Below are 17,300 nucleotides of genomic sequence, written 5' to 3'. Positions count from 1 at the left end.
TTAGGCTAACACTGGAAGTTTGCTTCATTTTGATGGGTTTGTCACAAAAGGCTTAGTGTTTGCTATTATAAATTATTTTGAGAGAAGTTCTAATATTTAATTTATATTTTTTTAATTTGATGTTCATCCATCTTTTGTAAAATTTTAAACCCTAGTTTTTTGATCCGTTTTATATTATATTTTTGTGTTTAAATGTGTTTTTTTAACATAAAATTGAGGGGTGGGTTACGGAAGCCTAACAGAAACTCAGGTGGATAAAGTGTCAAATTTCAAATCATGGGTAGACAATTTAAATTCTAACCAAACTATAGGTAGGTAATTTGTAATTTGCCCTTTATTTAATTTTTAAACAAAAGCAAAACACTCACATATTTTAGTTACAACAAGTATTAAACTAACAAAAGGCAAGAAAGTGTCTAGAGCCAATAATTGTAGCTCAGTTGAAATATTTAAAATTCAAACCTTCTCAACTTAATTATTGAATTATAAATAAAAAAAAAATTAAGTAAGAAAGTACATTTTAAAAATAAAAATTGCACATGAAAAGAAAAACTTTAATGGGATAAGTCGACTGGGCCTAAGAGTATCAAGCCCAAACTTAGGTGAGGGTTCGGGCAAATATTAGGGGGATTTTTCTAAATGGCATTGCTTTTTGTTAAAAAAAAAAAAAAAAAAACTTGCACTTAAAAAAGGACAATAAAGCTTAAAAAAGTAGTCCCTTGAATTTGAAACCGCAATATGTTAATAGTCTGGTCAAATCTGATCATCCAGCCAAACCTTGACACCTTTACTATCCAGCTCCAGCCTCAAGTAGTCAAGTTGAACGAAACTTTTTTTTGATAAACAAGTTGAACGAAACTTCGTACACATTCATGTTCACTCTTGCATTATTTGGCATCACATTTATGCCCACCAACTTATTGCTTTTCTACTAAATTGACAAAGTTGGTGCTTGTCATTTTTCTTTTCTTTTAGATTGTTCTAAAAATACGGAAAAATAATAAGTGGTTATGGTGCTTTTCACATGCATCTCCTCATGTCCATTTCCTATTGTTTGTTACAAGTACATTTACCATTAAATGGAAACAAGAAATATAAAACAAAAGAAACAATTTATTTTAAATCTAATTTCTACCTAAATAAAGGCTTGTGATTCAAGATGCTATTTACTTATCATCTTCTTAATAAAGCTACATATTTTTCTTCCAAAAAAAAGAGCTTGATATTTGAATTTTCAAATGCAATTGTCTAGCCTTTTTATCGTTTTTAGATCTTGCTTAAGACAATTATATTTTTGAGTAAGGTGTTCTTCACAAAAATACAAAAAAATTGCAATTCACACCTTAAAATTTCAAATTTTAGATATGCATCCCTAACATTGTATATTGTTTGAATTAAAACTCTTTCATCTATGTGTTGTGATTAGGTGTTTATTAAGTGTCTCCTCAATTCAAAATGATATTTTATGGATTTGAATTTTAAAACTTTAGGGAGAAAATCAAAATTACCCAAAATTTAAAGGAGTAAAATGCAATTTAGTCAAAATAATATTTGACATAGTTTTAATAGTGTTCAAACACCTCACTACAACACAGTGATCGAATAACTTAATATCAAACAATATGTAACATTAATGGTATGAATCTAAAATTTGAAATTCTAAAATCAAAATCAAAATTATCTCAAATTTTAAGGGTGTAGACTCGCAATTTATTCTAAAAATGAAATATTCAAAAGGCATTTTGATATTTTAAGTCGTGTTAGATTTAAATTTTGTCCTTAAATTATATATTACAGTACGTATTTCATTGTGTAAGATTTAATGAGGGTTTTGTTTTGTTAAAATTTGTTATCTATTCATTTCCAATGTTTTTGGCTAGGTTTGCTTATTGGATGCATTTATATTTTAGTTACGAATATAATTTCAATTTAGTTAAACTTCAATAACTAAATTTACCTTAATATGATGTCATGAGTCTTATGTCTTTTAAAAAAAAGTCTTATGAGTCATGGCATTGCCTAATTCTTTTTACACATAGAACTAGTGTTTGAAATTTGAATCATTCGTTAACTTTTTTTAAAAAAAAAATTATACTTGTGAGATGGATACATGGCTCACTAAAAAAATTATATATAAACAAAATCAAATATTTCAATAATATAACTAAAATTGAACACTAAAATATATAGTAACATGAAAGAAAAATATTTATTTTAAGTTATATAACGAAGTATATTGTGTAGAGTAAAGTTTTTATTATAACAAAAATTCATAATAAATTATTAAAATAATTTAAAATACATAAATAAATTCTTTAAGCTACATTTTGAGCAAACTATGTTGATACTTTTAATGTATTCATTAAGATCCATATGATATAAAGAGAAACAAAGGGTAAAAAAATAATTATAAAAGATAAAATGAGAGGTCATCCAATTGGCATAATCATTGAAATTATGGTAGATTATTAAAATTAATAATGAAACATCTTTTAAATTTCTAAAAACTCTTGGTATAAGAATTTCACTCAGAGCAAAGTTTGGAACTTTAACAATAACTTGTAGAAACTATGTTGATTATTTCAATGTACTTATAGATCATTTTTATGACATGAGAGAGAGAGAGAGAGAGAGAGAGAGAGAGAGAGAGAGAGAGAGAGAGAGATCACTAGGCACAACCACAATATGTATGACACAATTTTTTTTTTTTTTTTTTAATGAGAAACCTGGTATATATCACTGAAATTGAAGTACAACAAGGACATGGAAAAGCTACAACTTTAGAGACAATCCAGGTGGATGAGGTGTCACCATCGAAGGAGAAACCCCCTTCCAAACCTAGCAAGTCTCATTACATCTAGCAAAATGAACAAGTTCATACGCAACCTTGTTATAGTCCCTTTCTAGGTGTTTGATCTTCCAGCTTGAAGAAATCCAGAAGACTGAGATTTCCTTGGACAAGATGGCCGATTTCCCCATTGACTTCCTTTGATAAAATGTTTTGAACAATTGAGAGTGAATCTGACTCAATGATAACTTGCTGAAGTTCCATTTCCTTTGCTAGTAGGATTCTAGTTTCCCCAGCCATAATTTTTATTTCCAAAACCATATAGTTGCTTGGGAGTAACTTACATAGCCCAGTTGCAACTTCACCCTTGAAATCTCTTATGATCACTCCTACACTTGATTTCCTCCCATCTTTCAATGTTGCCTCATTAACATCTATTTTATAAACCCCAGCTGGAGGTCTTTTCTAGCTTAACTCACATGTTGTTGGCCCATGAAGGAAATAATTAGAAGTGTCTTTATAATCTAGAAGAAGATTTGAGGCAAAGTTCCAGATCTAGCTTGGTGTTTGGTAGATAGATTCATTGTACCAAATTGACCAAGCTGTATAACATAGTTTTTATTATATAGTATATGACATGATATGATTTGGACATGAGCTTATATAATACGTAATTTTATTGAATATATTTTAGTGACAATAACTAAACAATTGATTATTGTATAGTTTAAAATTTGTTATATAATTTATTAGAGGTCCTATGATTTAATATGAAATGATTTCCTGTTACTTTTAATTAAATAGTGGTGCATTAAGCACGTGAATTGAAAATATTTAGAAATTCATGATTTTAATTAAATTTTTTGATGATTTGTGATGTAATTTTAAAAAAGATGTACATTTACCATTTTTTTTTAAATCTAAAATGTCAAAATAAGTTATACCAACTCATACATAGTTACACCTTACATGGTTAGAGGGTATATTGTTATTTTCTTAAATTTTATATAAAGAAAAATAAATTAATAAATAATATGCAGTTAGAATTAAAAAGAAAAAAAAAAGGAAGTTGTACATAATACACAAAACTTATACTTCAGTATGGTTTGAGAGAGGTGATTGATAGAGAATGTTATTATTATTATTATTATTATAGAAGTTGAACTGTGGACTTGAACCGTAAATTGTTGCTTTTTACGGAATTCCTACTTGTCGTCACACTTGTTGCTTTTACTAATTTACTGAAAGTATAAAAAGATACACTTATACCTAAAAATAAGTAAATAACTTTATTTATTTAATTATTTTTTTGAGAAAGATAACTTTATAAAGTTGTGCATCTCAGGAAAAAAATAATAAACGGTACAGTTTGTGCTATTTTGGATAAAACTTAATACTAATTACATTTAATTCTATAGTTACAATTACATTTCTCAATTATTGCACGGTTCATTTAATCATCTAGTTGAATTTAATTATACATTATAAGATAATTAAGCAACTGTATTTTGGACAAGAATCGTATCAGTTGCCTTATAACAGGGTAAGGTAAGGTAGTAATTTAGGGAGAAAACTAAAAAAGAAAAACACCCCTCATCAATCTCCTTATATTTAGGGAGGACTGTTCATTCCCTAAACCATTAATGGATCATTTGTTGTGTCTTAGTAATTTGGGCTCTTTGGTAAGAGATTTTTAGTAACTTTTTTTTTAAATATATTTTTTAAAAATATGTGTGAGTGAAAAAATGTATGAAAAAATATGTAATGTTGTTTAAATACTGAAAACTGTTGTTTAAATAACAATAACAAATAACCCTTTGGCTTGGGTCTCACGTGCACTAAACCTGATAGGATGTTACCATTTATCCAAAATTGACATGTGTTAGCAACCCAATATCTTATCAGGACCGTGTATATGATATATTCTACCCTAACCTCTCTGCCCTCTCCCCCCCATCTCTTGTAAGTAAGATTGTCCTAAATTTTTTATAAGTTTTCTAGTATTACAAACAAATTTACAACTGTTACTATAACATTCTTATATAGTAAATTGTGATTGATTACATGTCACTTTTATATGATCTTATTATTTTTTCCATCGTTAACAGAAAATTGTGGCAAAAAATTTGCATTTGTTTACGGTAATAGATTTTTTTGCAAATTTTTTAGTCTATTTAAAATTAAAAAAAAAAAGATTACCATGCGTTCACTTATTACAAGTAGACTAGTCCAAACTCTCTCTCACACACGCACACATCATCTTCCAAAGTAGCAAGTCGCTCACCTCCTTCCGGATGACACGCTTTCACTGTGCGTGTACAAATTTTCCTTTTTTTTAAAAAAAAAATTTTAATTTTAATTTTTGTATAAACAAAAAAATCCGTACTCTGACAAGGACCCCCTGCAAGGATGGTGGCACATGCCTACTGTCACATCACTAATCAACGCTCCTTGATTCACTTGTACGGTTCTATTCAACGGCTCTGATTCCTCTCTCTCTCTCTCTCTCTCTCTCCTCCAGCTTTCTCCGGACCCCTCTCTCGCTCTCTCTTTATAAGAACGAAAGCACCTACTACCTTTCCTTTTCCGTTTTCTCTCTCTTGTTACTGTTTGTGTCCCTGAGTGTGAGTGAGTGAGTGAAGTGAGTCAGTTTCAATTTCAATTTCAAAGAATCCAAAAAATCTTCTCTCTCTCTCTCTCTCTCTCTCTAAATCGATAGCGATAGGGCCTTCTATTTGCTCAACAGTGCAAGTATAAACAAAACTCAGTTTCTCTCTTTTAAGCTTTGCTTTCGTCCATGGCTGTGATCTCGAGCCACGTGCTCCGTTCATTTATGGAGAATGGAGTTACGGATCCTTCACTTTTCCTCTCTCAATTCGCGTGAAATTACTTACCTCCTTCTCTCTCTCTCTCTCTCTCAAATCTTTTATTACTTTTTTCTTTTTCTCCTTTTGTTTAGTTGCTACTGTACAAACCTCGCTTTTTAGCGACTATGGTTTGAATCGCTCAGCAATGGCTTGAGTTTCAGCTCACAAGCTTCTTCTTTAACTTCTTTTTCTTTAGGAAAAAAAAAAAAAGAGTGAAATTAATTGTAGTTGGTATGTCTATGAGGGAGGTTTAGGGTTATGTATATTAAAAAAAAAATTCTATAATTAGAAAGAAAAAAAAAAAAAAGCTTGATATGAAGCTTTCAACATCGGGGTTGACTCAGCTGGATCATGAAGGTATCTATCTATCTATCTCTTACAACAACTCATATGTGTATATTTTATTTTATTTTCATGTCATTTTCATATTTCTCTTTTTAGAATTATTATTGTTTTTCTCTTTTTGGAGTTAAAAATAAAAATATTATTATTTGTTTGGTTTTTATTTTATTTTATTAATATATAAAAATATAAAAAATGGGGAACAGAAAAGAAGTGCTTAAATTCGGAGCTATGGCACGCATGCGCTGGACCGCTGGTGTCCCTTCCAACTCCGGGGACTCGTGTTGTCTACTTTCCTCAGGGTCATAGCGAGCAGGTTCTTTTTTTTTGAATTTATAATTTTAAATTTTGAAGAGTCTGTCATATTTTAGTTAATATGGGTGCTAAATTTGCAAAGAAGTTAGTTAGTTAGTTAGGTTATTTTTGTTTCGATGACATATAAGTATGATTTAGAGTAAATGAAATTAAAAAGTGAAGTGAAGTGAAGTTGTAATGGTTGTTGTAGGTTGCTGCCTCTACTAACAAAGAAATTGATGGGCATATTCCGAATTACCCGAGCTTGCCGCCCCAGTTGATGTGTCAACTCCACAATGTCACAATGCATGTCTGTTCTTTTTCCCTCTTTCTTCTTCTTGTTTTTGGTTTGTAAAAAATTACATTAATATTTGAATGATACTTCATTCTTGCATAAGAGTGGGTGAATGGGTGGAGAGTAAAGTTGTGGGTACAAAACTCACTTTGAATTGGGAATTTTAAGTTAATGATAGCTTATTTATGGGGTTTCAGGCAGATGTGGAAACGGATGAAGTATATGCCCAAATGACATTACAGCCGTTGACGCTGGTATACCTGACTTTATTGCTTTTAAGTCTTTTTATATTTTCAAAGTAGTTTTCTTTAATTTTTTCCTCGGGAGTGTTTTCTAACTTGTTTTGAATGGAATTGCAAACTTGCTTTTCAATGGGGCATATAGGAAGAGCAGAAGGATACCTTTCTCCCTATGGAATTGGGGATTCCGAGCAAGCAGCCCACCAATTATTTTTGCAAGACATTGACTGCGAGTGACACTAGTACCCATGGAGGGTTCTCCGTTCCTCGTCGTGCCGCTGAGAAAGTTTTCCCTCCGTTGGTAGTGTACTTTACCCTACTTCTTTTTGTTGTGACTCTAAGCTATGCTGTTGCATTTCCCTTTTCTTTTGGCCGCGCAGGATTTCTCACAGCAGCCACCAGCTCAGGAACTTATTGCAAGGGATCTCCATGATGTCGAGTGGAAGTTTAGGCATATTTTTCGAGGTAAATTTGATCCATTGTTGTCTACTTGTTCTTATTTTCCCCACTGGAGGGTGGGGGGAGTAGAGAATTTATCCTTTGATGGTGTTTTGTGGGCTTGTAATCTGTTAAATGTATTTTTTTCTGCAAAAAATAAGGAAGATGTTATGTTGTAAAATTTAGTTCTGGTTAGGATTATATAAAAAAGTGTCATGTCTTAATCTAGTATACCACTGGAGGAATCATGCTGGTTGCAGTGATAAGATGGTCAGCTTTCAATCTTGTAATAACTTGTGCCATTCTTTCACTAATCTACCAGAAGTATGTTTTTCATGACTTCTCAAAATAAATTTTGTTGAAGCTTGAAACCTTTTAGAAGTTGAATCTACTAATTTCATCTGTAATGCTCCACTTTTTTCATGAAAACTTCAATCCATTATTTATCTTGTCTTTCTCGTCCTTGCAAGGAAAAACACGTCCATTATTCTTGTTTATTTCTCTTCTTCAAGCAATGTAAGATCATTGATAATATCTTCCTTCTTTGAAGACTATCTGTTGGGTAAGCTGTTGTATTGTAAGAAAAACATCCATATTTTTTTTCAGACAAAAAATTTCTGGTAGGCTAGAGAACTTGCCTGGAATATCTAAGGCATTGTCTGCTTGAAATGCAAGTCCACTGATGCTCAAGAACCAAAAGATTTTTTGTTGGACTGCTCATCATTTTTGTGGCAATGGTCACATGTTTGCAGTTTTCATGAAGTTGCAACTTCTAGTATTGACTTTAAGCTTCTCACAAGAGCTTCTGGATGCTCTTGAAATTCTTATTGGATTGTTCATTCAATGAACGTGCTTCACAGATATTGCCTTACCTAGTGTGTCTTCTTACCTGGCCCAACATGATAGATGAAGTGGATAAGCGCATCAGGAGTATTGTGTGATCTTAGAATACTTGTTAAGTTAAAGGAAAAGTTTTATAAGACTGCTTTAGGACTATCTATGCTCTACGGTATTGAATGTTGGGCTATTAAGAAGTACCGTATTTATAAAATGAGTTTAGTTGAAAGGAGAATGTTAAGATGGATGAATGGAAAAACATAGATCCCTGAAGATGTAAAACTGACTGCTCTAGTCAGTTGTTTAATAATCTTGTTAGTTGTTACAAACAATTTTGCTTTGCAACAAACCAACCTTGCTTTTCACCACTGGGATGTGATAAATGCCTTGTTCATGGCCCCAGTGGAGAAAGGTGTATATCAAAGTGTCTGAAGCTTTAATTCCATGATGAAGAAAAAAGGTACAGATGGAAGAATATGTTACAACTTTTGAGGCAATCATGAAGTACATTGTTCTATATGTAGAAGACGAAGTGACAGCTGGGGTGTAAATTAGTTGGTACTGAGGGATTTCTTCCACTGAAAGTCAGTTTTCTAACATATAAAACCAATCACTGACCGATAGAGGCAGAAACTGGCACAATGGACACAAGAATTTGCTGTTTTATTGGTTATCTTTGTTGGTCTTCAAGGACAAAGGTGGATTAGATTGACAATGAGAGAACCAGCAGCCGATTGACGGTGAGAGAGAAGCAGAGGCTGATTGACAATGACAACTGAACTCCATTCGACTTTGAGATGGAAAATGGACCCTTAGTTTTTTGAACACCTGGTACTGACTGTTTTCAGGGAGGAGAGAATATTGACCATAACCGACAATTGCGGTTATGGTTGTTGTAAATGGTGGAATTGGTCTTTGCACTGCAAAGTGTCAGGAATTAGATATCTCTGTCTTCAAGCTGAACTCCCATTGAGGTGTTTCGACATAATTACTGGTGTCCCTGATGTCTAGGAACATTAAGGACAGCCAATAAGAGAGACCTAGCGGTTCAAGCCATCAATAATTACATTTGGGGAAGGTTGGAAAACATTAACAATTTTTAAAACTTGTGAACATGTGGAAAGGGAATTTTAAAGGATTGTTCACTGTATGTCATGAGGGTGTGTTTCTTAAATCATTTTAGATAGAAAAGCAATACATTTTTCCAAATGTAAGTATTAGGAGAGCTGATATTTGATCATTTTGAGAAAGCTCTGAACGACTTAGGTGCACTGCTTATTTGTGTAGAATGTATGCTAATAGTCTGTTAAATAGTGTAGCCGGTGATTTTCTGAGTAACCTGACACTTTATATTTCTTGCACATCTTTCAGGACAGCCAAAACGGCATCTTCTTACTACAGGCTGGAGCGTGTTTGTCAGTGCCAAAAGACTTGTTGCAGGGGATTCTGTTCTCTTTATCTGGTATATATTTCCTACACTTTATTCCTGCCTTGATTTTTGTTTTATGCATTGGAATCACAAGTTTTCTTGGTAATTACTATCACCAGGAATGAAAAAAATCAGCTTCTTTTGGGAATTCGCCGTGCCACTCGTCCACAAACTGTGATGCCATCATCTGTTTTATCAAGTGATAGCATGCATATTGGACTCCTAGCTGCTGCTGCTCATGCTGCTTCAACGAATAGCTGTTTTACAGTTTTTTATAACCCACGGTGACAAACAATTCTCAAAGTTTCTTCTGTAATGGTTAACATTGTCTTTTCTTCTGTAATGCTTGTTTTAGCTCTTCTATCATGTACAGGGCTAGTCCATCTGAGTTTGTCGTACCCTTTTCAAAATATCTTAAAGCTGTATTTCACACACGAGTATCAGTTGGGATGCGCTTCCGGATGCTCTTTGAGACTGAAGAGTCAAGTGTCAGAAGGTAAGCTAGTACTTAATTTTCAATGACATATTTCATCTATCATAGGATAATGGTCTCCTGTCTATGAGTTTCTTGCATTTCATTTGTTAAAGCCCCTTATCTCGTGGTAAGGCATTTGATGACTATCTTAATCACAGTATGACATTCTGTCACATAAGTACTGTTTCTTGTTATGGCTGGGTGGGCGAACTTATTAGTAAAAAGTAAGCCTTTAAAAGCTGAGCATAAGTAGGTGATGAAAGTAAGCCGGGATTTTAAGAAAACAGGCCCTACCTAGGTTCAGGAGGCGTTTGTACTTCTAGTGCATTTTGTGCAAGGCAACACTTTACTTGTTCCAACTTTCACACTTTAGCAAGACGACTAATGTACTGTGGTGGTGATAAAAATTAATGCAACCAGTCACAGCCAGTTGAAAAATAAATTAATAAACATGAATGGAATACTTAGCAAACCAAAGATAAAAACAAGTAACAATATATATGATATAAATCTCATTGTCCATATTTCACCGATTCATGCAGATTTTCACTTTTTCAGTCACAACTCACAAGTTTGGTCGGTTGTCTCTTCTTCCTCCTATATAGGTTTAAATGAATCCTACTTTGCTTCAAACATGTCTCTCTTTTAAAATTCCATATACAACTTACTTCACTTCTGCTACTAGGAGTAGATTCACCTACAAAAGCTTGGTGTATGTCTCTTATTTGAAATCATGTAATAGATGGAAAATATAGCCACTCTCTTGTGAGAGGGAGTTGTGTTTTATTTGTTTGGGAAGATTATCACCTAATGCTGCTTAATTTTGCTTCAAGCCCCTCTTTGGGATTGAAGTTGTAGCATATTCTTGCATAGCTGTAATTATAATACAAGATCAATTTTGATATCAACAAGAGCCTTATGAGTATTATATTGTGGTTAAGTAACCCTCTGGTAGGCCAAAAAAATCTTGAAACAAGATGGATGGGGCAGGTATGAGAGAATGATAATAATTTATTGATGGAGAAACAATCATTCACTCGTTGAAGTAAGGAACTTAAAACCCTCAAGATGGGTGATTGACTGCCTCAGTGCAATTGAATTATTTTTGAGACAAAGGATGGTTCATGTATGAGACTAGATACAGAAGATGATAAAAAAAGCACCGGAAGAGAACGAGAAAGTAGAAGCCTTCAAAATGGAAGGAAGTTGGAGGTAGAGGAGAGGAGAGGCTTCTAACTTTCTGCTGTCCCAGTAAAAAAATCTAGATGGCTGATACACTGCCTCAGTGCAACTGAATTATTTTTGAGACAAAGCATTGGGGAGAGACCAAGAGAAGATAGAGGCTTTCAAAATGAAAGGAAGTTGGAGGTAGAAAGTGGGGGAGAGGAGAGGCTTCTATCTTTTTGTTGTCCTAGTAAAACATCTAGAGAAAGTAGATGACAACTTCTTATTTTTTATTTATTTTTTTGATACTAACATCGCTTCTTCTCTAGTAGTACTAACCCATTCCACTTTACCTTTTTAAAAGTCACGAGCATCATCTTTGAGGTGTGATGGTTGGAGAATTTGTTGGAGAAATGGTCCCTAGCACTCCTCAGTCATCAGATAATGATATCCTACAAGCAATCCTGGTAAACAGACACTGGTAAACAGCTGTTTGCATGTTACCAAGGTGGCACACCTTTTTTGCGCTCTTCTAATAAAATTTAACACTTGTCAGAAACAAAACAGCACGTTAGCATGTTGCTGCTTGTTTATGGCGAGTTGATCACGTTTATGGTTGGTGCGCACCAGAAAGTGCACGCTAACTGCATCTTGTTTCTCTCTCAATAGTGTGACAGCTTGGGACTGCTGCCTGTACTTATATTATATGTTCCTGTTTTCAGATGTGTAAGGGTTTTTTGTCAGGTACATGGGTACAATAACTGGAATAAGTGATCTGGACCCTGTTCGTTGGCCAAATTCTCATTGGCGATCTGTTAAGGTAATTTGGCTTTTATCATAGCATGCACATATTCGCCATTCTCTGAGATGCCATTTCTTTATTTAATGCAATACTAAGCTTCATATCTTGTGTTGTGCTTATGGAGGAAAAGAATGCTTTTGAAATTTCTTTCCAGATTTTTTCTTAGTAAATCTATTTTTTAAAAGAAAGAATGTCAGTATGGACTTTTTAAAGGCTTTCTGTCTAGTTCCACTACTGCCAATTTCCATTGGTTATGCATTTTGCACCTTTTTCCCCTTCCTTTAATCAACTACTGCAAGCTATGTGATATTCCATTTCACGTGGTCTTTTGTGAACTCAACTCAACTATAAGCTTTAATCCAACTAAATTGGAGTAAACTAATGGTCATCATCAACCAATCAAGGTTAGCCATGTGTATTCTTTTCCGATATTGTATCCTATTTAAAGTCATACACTTTGTCATCTCCTTATTTAACGCATCTTTCTCTACCTTTTACCATTCCAAGAACTTGAATAAATAATCTCAAGTGACTCTTTCTCATTTTTTTCCTTTGTAGGAGCCACTGTTACCTTTGAATGGATGACTTTATTCCTTAGATCTTCTATCCTAGCGTTTTCATTCCATTTATATTCATCTATCTTGACATTCTCATTTGGCTACGCATATTGTATGAAGATATTACTTCTTAACAGCCTAACATTCTGTAGCATTCTTATAGATTTTTCCCTTCTATCAATAGGTACTCTATGGTCACACAATATTCCTGATGCATTTTTCCACTTCATCCCTCTGCTCTTATTCTATAAGGCACGTCCTCTAATCTCCCAATCCTTTTGAACTTTTGATCCAAGATACTGAAAGTGATCGTACTTTGGTATCTCTCTGTCATGAAGTTTTACTATTTCTTCATTTCTATTTCTGCTTATACTAAGCTCTCTCTCTCTTTCTCTCTCTCTCTCTATATATGTGTGTGTGTGTGTTGTACTGTTCTGTATCAGGTACAACTGCTTTTGCCCATCACTTATGCTAACTCACTGTGGTTTTGTTTATTTGTTTATCTTTCATGCTTCATGTATAGGTTGGTTGGGATGAGTCAACAGCAGGCGAGAGGCAGCCAAGGGTATCTTTATGGGAAATTGAACCTTTAACAACTTTCCCCATGTATCCGTCATTGTTTCCCCTCAGGCTGAAACGCCCATGGCATCCTGGGGTATCATCTTTGCATGGTATTTATTCTTTTCAACGACTTATGACTTTGGTGATGGAGTGTTCATTTTTATTGTTATCTTTCCCCATTATTTTTGGATTTGAAATCAGGTAAAACTTTTTGTATGGTTTAATTATGATGCTGAGTCTAAGTGGCCGAAATTGAGAACAATTTACATTTCTTGCCAAAGCAAGGCTAGATTTGAGTTTCAAATTGGGTCAAAGAGTTGATCCCTTGAACAGCGTCCTCCAGTTGTGATTAAAAATTGTATCCAAGGTTTAGATAGAAATTGTGCACATATAGAATGAAGCTAGACTAAAGTCAGATTGTCTAGACTTGAAAGTTATGTAATCATTAAAAAATTTTACAGTGTGCTTATCGTAAGTTATAATCATTCATTCTTGCACCCTGGTCAATAATTTATGAAAAAGAGGCACAAAGTTTTCTTATACATGTGTAATTAGTGTCCCAGTCATAGAAAAAAAATGGGTTTAATATGTTAGTTCAGATACTTTTGCCTTCAGGTATGCATTAGAATGGTTCAAGCTACATATTGGTTTTTTTATTATTTATTTTTAAAAATTTTAATTTGCTTGGTAAAAATAGGGGGAGGGGGCTGGTGGGGTTCAAACCCCAGTGCCCAGGCACCACAAGAATTGCCAGAACCACTGGAGTATCGTTCAAACAGACCCAAGCTAAATATTGTATTGGAAAATATACATTCTAGTTTGTTCAAGCCATATGTGGTTTATGAACTCTTTTTCAATAATTTACTAAGTAGGCATTTTAGGTAATCACACAGTCCTTGTGGCACAATACATTTCTAATGTCTAAAATTGTCAAGTAAAGTAGTTTTAACATGTAAATACGATAAACATGACTGTTTCCAAGAGCTTTGTAGCTCAATTGGTACCTTTTGGTGTTTCTAACGGAGACATCTTGGGTTCAAATCCCCCCACCTCCAATTGTTGATTTATAAAAAATATGGTAAGCAAGACCAACCAGATCTTGCATCTCAATGATTTTGTTCATAGTCATTTGTATAAAAATGTAATTATTCATATTTGTTTCATACCATGTTCCAATGTGTTATATCCTCAAACGCTTGTCTAGAAAACCAGAGAGATGGAATTTCAATTTTTTTGGTAAAAAATTGAGCTATGTGATGGAACCTCCACTTTAATTAGAATCTTAATAGATAAAATAGTGCAGTATCCCTACTAACTTGATGTGCTATTATAAGAAAGCTATAAGTCTACAATTTCTCAGGGGTTTCATAATAAATTTCAAGGGCAGGAATTTACTTGAGAACCATTCAGATACAACCTTGCCAAAATCTCTCTAACTTGTCAGATGCCCTAAATGCAGTTCTTTCCCATTAATTACTTTGTTCTTCACATTACAAAATGGAAGATCATTGAATGTGCCTTTTATCCATATTGTCCATGTGGAAAAATGGTGTGATAATTTTAATTATATACCTATTCAATGAATATATTGGGGGTTTTGGCTACATGCGTTTCCAGTTTAATACTGGTTTGTTAGTGTGTGAACCTTTTTTTGTGTGCATGCTAGTAGTATATGGAAATTTTAAGCATAATTAGTGTGGAGATGAATTATTCTTCACATGGTCTTGTTACAGATAACAGGGATGATGCAGCTAACGGGATGATGTGGCTAAGGGGGGGAAGTGGAGAGCATGGTCTTCACTCCCTTAATTTTCAAGGTGTTGGTTTGTATCCCTGGATGCAGCAGAGAATGGACCCAACATTGCTCGGAAATGATCCTAATCAGCAGTACCAAGCCATGTTGGCTGCTGGCATGCAGAACCTAGGAAATGCAGATCTCCTAAGACACCAAGTTATGCAATTTCAGCAGCCCTTCCAGTATCTTCAACAGCAAGGGAGCCATACTTCACTCTTGCAGCAGCAGCAACAACAGCAACAACAACAGCAAGCAGTTCCTCTTAATATCCTGCAGGCACAAACCCAAGTTTTGTCAGAGAACACGCCACAGCACCTTATACAGCAATCACTAAACAACCAACAAGAGGATCAGGCACGGCAACAGCAACCGCAACAGCAACATACCTATCAGAACACACTTCATATTCGTAGTGATCAGCTGCATCAGAGGCTGCAGTCAAATGTGCCTTCTTCATCTTTTGTGAAGGTGGACTTCATGGATCCAAGTACAAAGTTCTCAGCATCCATTAGCCCTAGACAAAACATGGTCAGTTCACTTTGTCCTGAAGGGAGTAGCAATATTTTGAACTTCTCCAGAGTTGGTCAGCCCATGCTAGCTGAGCAGTTACCCCAACAATCATGGGCTCCAAAGTATACACATTCACAGGTCAATGCTTTTGCCAACTCAATGTCACACTCACCTTATCCTGGGAAAGATGGTACTGAAGAGCCAGAAAATTGTAACTCGGATTCTCAGAATCCTACTCTTTTTGGTGTTAATATTGATTCATCTGGACTTCTACTCCCTGCCACTCTGTCTACTTTTGCTACATCAGTTGATGCTGATGTGTCCTCAATGCCATTAGGGCATACTGGATTTCAGAGTTCTCTGTACGGTTCAGTGCAAGACTCCTCTGAGTTATTGAACAGTGCAGGGCAAGTTGACCCACCAACCCCATCTCAGACTTTTGTCAAGGTATGAGCTGCAAGCTATTTAGGTCTTTCAATTTATTATTACTATTGCTTGCTTAATAGTCTTGGCTAGATGATGCTCTGTTTTTGTATAGGTTTATAAAACAGGGTCGGTTGGGCGCTCACTAGACATCTCCCGGTTCAGCAGCTATAATGAGCTGCGAGAGGAGCTGGCGGAGATGTTTGGAATTGAGGGAAAGTTTGAAGACCCTCTTAGATCAGGCTGGCAGCTTGTATTTGTTGACAGGGAGAATGATGTGCTTCTCCTTGGAGACGACCCTTGGGAGTAAGTATTTATAATGGATAGCCCTTTGATTAGATGTTTTTGTGGGTCCCTCTCTCTCTGGTTTTAACCTTGATCTATTAAATGGTTTGGAAATGGTTTTATGTTATGTATGGGGTTTCTGCTGACAGCATTTAGATTGTGAATGAAACTCCTTTTCCCCTTTCTCCTTCTCCATGATCTCCTTGAAAAGGCAAAGTAAAACTTGTTTAATTTGGGTGAAATTTCTTTCTTTGTGATTGCATTCTGATGAGCTTATTAAATTTTATTGACGCCTCTTTGAGAGAGGTGGGTTTGAGGATTTCAAGAAATTGCTTTATTATAATTGTTTATCAACAATTTTTTAGATTTTATTTCCCTTCACCTCTTGGTTATATATATGTTTATCTATGAAGGTACTTTTTAATGATATAGAACAGAATAAAATGATTGCCATGGCCATGGGTTCTCAGAACAGCCTGGCAAGACCTATTTCTGTGCACTCACTACAAATGACCGTGTGCAGGGCGTTCGTCAATAATGTTTGGTATATCAAGATACTTTCACCTGAGGATGTCCATAAATTGGGAGAGCAAGCAGTTGAATCCTTCAGCCCACAAGGAGGTCAAAGGCTGAATAGCAGTAGTGGTGAAGCTCAAGACCTTGTCTCAGGGCTACCATCTCTTGGCATGCTTGAGTACTGAGGTTGCGGTTAATATAAAAGCATATTACATATATTCCCAGAAATTGTTTCTAGTTTCACACGCTGATAAATCCAAATATTGGATATACTAGTTTTGGTGTGTGACACTGCCTATTTGCCTATGTTTGGCTCGCAAGTATGTTGTACAACCTCTTTTTCCAAGACTCTAGTTGTAATGGGTTTGACTCTTATGGAGAAAAATATAAGTTCACTACCTAGATAAGAAAATTAGAACTATTGAATTTCTAGCAAATTGAAACCTGTGTCCTTAAATCGTGCTGGACTGCTGGTGGTATTGCTTTCATGAAAGTAGCATTTGACACTCAAGTTTGCTGCATTTAGTTTGTCCTTGTTAATGTGGATACCATCACAATGATTGCTATTATGATACTACCTTAGAGCGCTATGATTAAGCAGTTGAGAGCATGGTTGAAGATACACATGCAAGGTATACATGCTATGCTTAAGGCGCCATTTGAAGATACATGCAACTTGTAAG

At 34.6% G+C, this 17,300-nt stretch overlaps 1 protein-coding gene across 2 annotated transcripts; it reads left to right on the top strand.

Annotated features, from left to right (window-relative positions):
- The first annotated feature begins 5,317 nt into the window (after window positions 1–5,317).
- On the top strand, window positions 5,318–17,054 carry LOC112006643 (auxin response factor 8). Of its 2 annotated transcripts, none has more exons than XM_065766189.1 (14): window positions 5,318–6,012; window positions 6,204–6,313; window positions 6,503–6,601; window positions 6,784–6,840; window positions 6,971–7,126; window positions 7,206–7,290; window positions 9,472–9,562; window positions 9,649–9,813; window positions 9,885–10,025; window positions 11,913–11,988; window positions 13,051–13,198; window positions 14,822–15,840; window positions 15,932–16,122; window positions 16,625–17,054. In XM_065766189.1, the coding sequence occupies exons 1-14, from the start codon at window positions 5,970–5,972 to the stop codon at window positions 16,800–16,802; spliced, it is 2,559 nt and encodes an 852-aa protein (XP_065622261.1). In that variant the 5' UTR covers window positions 5,318–5,969; the 3' UTR covers window positions 16,803–17,054. The 2 variants fall into 2 exon arrangements, with proteins under 2 accessions (XP_065622261.1, XP_023894716.1); XM_024038948.2 differs by having other exon boundaries at window positions 5,320–6,012; window positions 9,903–10,025.
- Window positions 17,055–17,300: the final 246 nt, after the last annotated feature.

Source organism: Quercus suber, unplaced genomic scaffold, assembly GCF_002906115.3.
Source record: "Quercus suber isolate HL8 unplaced genomic scaffold, Cork oak 2.0 scaffold_689, whole genome shotgun sequence".
Classification (NCBI taxonomy): domain Eukaryota; kingdom Viridiplantae; phylum Streptophyta; class Magnoliopsida; order Fagales; family Fagaceae; genus Quercus; species Quercus suber.
This window is presented reverse-complemented; position numbering and strand designations above follow the sequence as displayed.